At 39.2% G+C, this 6354-nt stretch overlaps 1 protein-coding gene across 1 annotated transcript; it reads left to right on the forward strand.

The window, feature by feature from the left end:
• Positions 1–2254: 2254 nt before the first annotated feature.
• Positions 2255–4805, forward strand: CCDC151 (Coiled-coil domain containing protein 151). The gene is made up of 8 exons (XM_070108641.1): positions 2255–2336; positions 2412–2869; positions 2926–3111; positions 3188–3693; positions 3754–4006; positions 4191–4277; positions 4358–4520; positions 4636–4805. Exons 1-8 carry the CDS (start codon positions 2255–2257, stop codon positions 4764–4766), a joined length of 1866 nt encoding a protein of 621 aa, XP_069964742.1. The 3' UTR covers positions 4767–4805.
• Positions 4806–6354: the final 1549 nt, after the last annotated feature.

The raw sequence follows: 6354 nt of genomic DNA on the forward strand, positions 1-6354 counted from the left end.
ATGACCTGTTAAGCGCCTTTCTACAACCAAGCCACACAACCACATACACGTCTCTCGCTCTATTGTCGCTTCTTTGGTGTTGTGAAATTTTAAATCCGTGTCAAATTCACGTTCAACAACACTTTGAATATTTATGTATTTTCTATGTTTGGGTGGATACCTACTGATTACTTACAAAGAAATGAGTCAGCAGCAATAGCAACACTTCGTACTGGCTAATTAAGGGGTGGGCATGAATGCGGAAGCAAAGTATTTGTAATTATACTCTACGGTAATTATATTGGAATGAGAATTAAATGCAATAAACTAACACTTAAGGGTTATTAAAATTCGATAAGTGTCACTGAGGCACCGTTATTTTAAGTTACTTAAATGGCGTTTTAGGTATAAATGAAAGAAGTTTACATTAGTGAAGACGAATGAAGGAAATTATTATAAAGAGAGAATTCTGAAAAATCAGAGAGAATTTTTAACTTTCTTGTACCTCTTGTAAATATTTAGAGAGATCTTTTAACAGTATTGACGTATTTCAAAGAATTTAAATATATACAATATATATTTTTTTTATATATTATAGGAGTTATTCTACAACTGGAATAACCAAAATATGGTCAAAATAGTGTCGAAGACGCCATTTTTCTCGAAGCATTTAGTCTACTTCGAAGTATAAACCACATAATAATGAACATGTGCCTTCCTAATTGCCTACTAAGGTTTTGAGGTTTTAAGGTTGAGGCTCACTGAATATCATTTCAAGGAAATATCATTCGATAGTCGATATTTTGGCACTTTTCTGTTACTACTTAAGATATTTTTTTGAATGAAATAACTGGCTCTAAGTTCTAAGAAGTGGCTATAAATATTGTGAAGACTTCTTGAGTTCATCAACGAAGTCAATTGTCTGAAAAACTAAGGGTGATGCATCAGCAAAGACCATTCATCTGATCTGAAGAGCATGGGAATGAAAAATTAAAAAATAAGCGACTGATTTTTGTTCGAACTTTGAGGACAAACCCCTTTGTTTTGATTAAGCAGCTGTTACCATATTGTAAGGGATATTAAATTAAATTTCTGATGAAAATCTATTGTATTTTCATCTGCTGATTAGGTATAACTGCCGTTGTTGTTTTTCATGAAGATATACACAAATGGTGAAGTATGACCTGACTGACAAGCAAAAACTACATTTTCAAGCACTTTAATATTAGTGTTTATTATCGCTTTTAAAAGAGACTGCTGGACCAACACGAGCACGCCAACGTTTAACCAAATTTTCCATACATTTTTTATAAACCTCGGCTAGAATGGGTTTAATGGCCTTTAGCGAATTTTGTTTCTATCGGTTTCGACCTATTTTTAGAGCATCATTCGTTAGATTGTTGGGCAGTTTCCACGTTATTTGCATAAACCAACGTTTCGACACCAGTACTGATGCCTTTGCTAAATGTAGTGTATCCAGCTACATTTCAAATATGCAAAAATACTCAAGTCTTTTAGTCAGCAATGACAAGCTACATAATAAAGACATTTACCAAAATGTGTTGAGTCCAATCACAAGAGATGTTGAAATGGTCAGCTTTCTCTCTGACGCCACACGACGACTTTCAAGTACTTTTCTTAACTTTCAAGTACTTACTTAAATACTGATGTTCGTGATTAAGTTGACACCCCAAAATACTTTTGTAACAATTTCAACGTATTTGTAACCGTGATTCCATTGGAAACACAACATTTCAACCAAAATCGTTGTTAAATTTTTTTCATGATAAAAATCGCCAGACCAACTGTGCGCAGCATAAACAAACAGCTCTTAAACATACACTAATTGATATGTGGAGACCAAACTTCGGAGGAAGTTTAGCCAAATTTTATTAGCTAGTATGCTAATATCTTAATGGAAATAATTCTGCTCTAAGCCATACATTTTTTCTCTCAGCAAGCTTAATTGGAGTGGTTTGAATTATTTCTACACATCCTCTGAAGTCAATTGGCTTGATGAAAGTAAAAAAACACAGATTGTCATCCGGTTTGGCGGACTGGCAGTTACGTTATTTGGTACCAATAGATTTATTTGTTGATCGCCGTTACGAGGCAATGAACGCATTAATTTTAGCAGTCCGGTAACATTGGACTCTTTACTTTCTATATGTTGCTACAACAAATTTTTACGTTGCCAAGACAAAGCAAATCAACAAACTACATCATTGATTTCCGAACTTTGCATTTAGCTGAATGAAACTGGGAATATGAAAAAATGCCGCCAGCAGCGGAAGTCGATAAAATTGGTGAAATAAATGATAAAATCGCAGAATTGAAGAAGCGCATACTTCTAGCAGGTGAGCGTTAAAATACTAAATAAGAGATTGCAGGGCGTCCCCATATATTCTCATCCATCCACACTATACCTCTAGAGGGTCAAAAGACAGCCAATGCCGCCGAATGGCAAAAGCAAAATCGCATAAATCGTGAAACTATCGCAACGCTGAAGAAGGAAATCAAGGAGCTGACACACAAATGCGGCCAACTGCGCAATCCACTGCAACGCGCAGTGGTCATCAAGGAAGAGCCGGCCACAGCACAGGAGGTGCGAAAAAAGACAAGCAGCGCCACGACAACTGCAATTGCGGTGGGCAAAATGAGTTACCCGATTGGGGCACGAAGCGTCGAAGATGCCATATTTCTGACGGATTTAAAACTCACCGAACAACGCAAGCAACTGGATCTGCTGCGACACCGCTTCAGATGCCGCAAGGAACGCTTGGCAAAGCTGGTGCAACAATATCGCGGACTCAATGCGGCTAAAACGGCGCAGGTACGGAATTTGGGTGAGAAGCCGCCGGAAACATTGGAAGAGGACGCCAATAGAAAGGTTTGTGTATATAATATTTATAATGCTAAGTAACGCTCTTATATTCTTCCAAGTAGTTAGTTTGTCAGTTGGAGAATGAGATACATCGCACCAATGTCCAATGGATGGAAGCTGAGCATATACGCAAGAAATATCGCTCCATTGAAGCCTCGCTGATGAACGATGCCGAACGTTTTGAACGCAGCTTGCGCGAATTGGAGGCAGCGCTGACGGAGCAGCAGGCAGAGATCGACAGGTTGCAGGTAAATGAGTTCCAATTATATAATTATTTATAATTGTATACATTAATATATCTTAAGCCAACCTTATTAACTCCAGCAAGTCCACAATGAAGCTATAACAATGCGCGACGCTGCAAAAGCTATACTACAACGTCAAGAGCAACAAGCCCATCTTTCACAAAAGACGCGTGAGCGACAAGCGCTCGATTTCCGTAAGCAGGTTGAAGCACGCAAAATGGAGCTAGAACGCATTGGACGTAAACTCTTCGTTGAGAACAAAACGCTTATACATCAAGACAGTCTGGGTTCGAACTCCGGTGATCAGCTTACCGCAAAAACTGAGACCGAGTTGGATGAGAATACACAATTGCAAAACTTAACAGCCGAAATGGAAAATCTATTCAAACAACTAATGGAAGTAAGTGGTGCTACAACACCCGCCGAGGTCTACGATCGTTTTTGCTCGCAAAAAGAATCCGCTTCGCGCTTGTCTTACCTTCGTAATGCGGCAGAGAAAGAGAAAGCTCAATTAGAAGCGCAAAGAGAGCAATTAACACTCTCACTGGAATCAATGAAATTCTCCGACGGCAAAGAGAGTGAAGTGTGAGTTTCTATTAAACCTTAATTTTTCTTTGTTAAAGTGATTTTGGAATTTTTTTGTAGCAACCAAGAGGTCATCGAACAAATAAAATTAAAAATTTCCGAATTAGACTCGGATCGACAGAAGAACTCGGAGGACTCTGAGCATACGCTTACGGTTTTGAAGTTTATCAAAGAGCATTTATGCGAAATGATCTTTAAGTTGCAGGAAGTGGATGAAAGTCATATAAATTTGAAAACAAAGGGTCTATATATACACGTGGAAAATCTACCCAACTTTTTGGCAAACGAAGCAGCAGATGATGACTTCATAGAGGTTGGTAAAATGTTAAATATATATGTCTTTCCAGATGCTTTCTGAAGCAAATAGCGCATTTATTTATATGGGGTCACACATAAAGCAAAAATGTAGCCTACTTTTAGGACTACATGTGATTCCTATCGGAGACGCACACCGCAGACCTTAGTTTAGTTATTTCATATATTAAACATTTTTGCAGATTTTGAAATTCAAACTACAACGCTGCATGGAAATAAGTAAACCAGCAGACATTGGCACGCCTGAAGTGCCGAGATTGGAACTGGAGGTGAGCCTATGGCAATACATTTAACTCTTTCAACTGAAATTTCTTTTCCTAACATTTATTTTTATTAACCAAAAAAGCAGAGCGATGAAGGCTACCCAACGTCAGATGTGCCCAAGTCGCCCACCGTCGCCGAGGGTGAGAAGCCACAACCAATGCCACTTTGCTACTACAATTTACTCGCCGGACGCGCTCAGCGCACAACTGGCACATCCTCTTCTTCACCCGAACAGGCACCAGCTGCAGGTATGCCACGTGTACCGCAAATAAAATCTCAATTTTCATGCACCAATTTTTTAAGTCAAAATTTTCAATTAACTTGATATACATTACGAACTTTTTCCCTCCAACCAACACACAGCTGCTGCGCCCGACGAGGAGAGTGAAGTGCCGACACGTCAATACCTGAAACGCCAATCAGTGCTGCTTGTGGATACCAAGTCGCGACGCAAACCTTTCCGACCAACACCTGCGACCCGTGGCAGGAAGTAAGACGCAGAAAGCAAAGCGTACAATAAAAATATCTAAATGAAAGACACATAAAATGTAAAAATAAAAAATAATTGAAAAGATATATACCAAAAGTGAATTCAAATTGCAACGCCACTCAAGTGTACACGCAGCGCACAACAAACCTAGCTGCTGGGCGTTTACTGAAGCTGCAGCACCGTGCTCTGACTTCAAGTGAAGCATGTAGCAGCACGTTTGTGGCCCAAATGGCCAGTTCAACCACTATTCATGTCCATCTTAATTAAATACAAAAAAATGTACACGAAATGCTGCCCAAAAGTATGCAACAATCCCAAAAGTATGCTTTAAAAATTTAATCTCGCATTGTAAAGCTCAAACCACTGATTTCCATGAAGAGAGCTTGTGTATGCTTGAAAGATATAAATACATTTTTTTGAACATTTCGCTGTTGCTTTTGGTGTATGATCCCCACGCCAACGTATTCAATTTCGTGTTTTTAATAATGTGATTGTTGTTGTTGCACGCTATGCTCATGCTTAATGACCACCACGCCAGTGGACTGGTCGACACACACTCTATGCCCTTGCCACATTCAAAGTCAAAACAGTAAATGCACTAATAATGTTAAGTCAAAGTAGGAAGATGGCTGCAACTACATAGTAGAAGCTGGTAGTGCCGTGCGGCAATGAAGAACGACCAAGCGCCCGTTGGTATGCTATGAAAAATTGCATTTTTTTTTACTGGCATTGCTGCCCTTGTCTCAAAATTTGCAATATGCAACTGAATAACATGCTTAGTTGAGCTCATATTGAGTATGGGTGGCTTCAGGGGTTCTGAGGGAAAACGGCATAAAGAAGTAAATATAGCGAATTCAAAAGAGATAAAAGGAATAACATGAAAGGATTTTGTGGTATACATATTGCAGGCATTTTTGCTGTTGTTGTTGTTTATGTCATTGTTGTTGCTGTTACCATTGTTGTTGCAACTGTTGAACTTGCTAAGTGCAGAAAACAAGCAGGCAGGCAGCAGTCGGCACAACCATTAGCAAATGCACACTCATACACAAACACACGCAGATAATTGCATATTTATGTTGCCAACTGCTGGTTGCTACTTAGAAATTGTAGTTGTACACACATACACACACACATAATATCCAACTAGCCAACCAGTATTTTGGTTTTCAGCTGTCAAGCTACCCACCAACCAAAGCAAACCAATTGCCATAAGCTACACATGTATACATATATACACAAGCATAACTATGCGGCGTTGTTAACACGTACATAGATATATGGTATGTTTGTTTTTGTAGTTGGAGCATGAGATTGAAGACAACAAACGTCATGTTAGCATATAATTTGCTAATGTTTACTTGACCGCCCCTAATTGCATGCTAAGTATTTTTGCATATGCCTGGAATATTTAATTGCCAACTCGACACTCGAGCGCGGCTAGTCGCATACACACAACTGCTCAGGTATGTACGCATGCCAGCAGTGGATTGTGTTGAGATGCGAATTTCATTCAGCTAAGCGTCAGCAATGACCGTCACGTTGACAAGTAGGCAAGCGAATTCAACAAAAAGGGTGAGCATATGCTTGAACCG

Source organism: Bactrocera oleae, chromosome 4 (assembly GCF_042242935.1).
Source record: "Bactrocera oleae isolate idBacOlea1 chromosome 4, idBacOlea1, whole genome shotgun sequence".
Classification (NCBI taxonomy): Eukaryota; Metazoa; Arthropoda; class Insecta; order Diptera; family Tephritidae; genus Bactrocera; species Bactrocera oleae.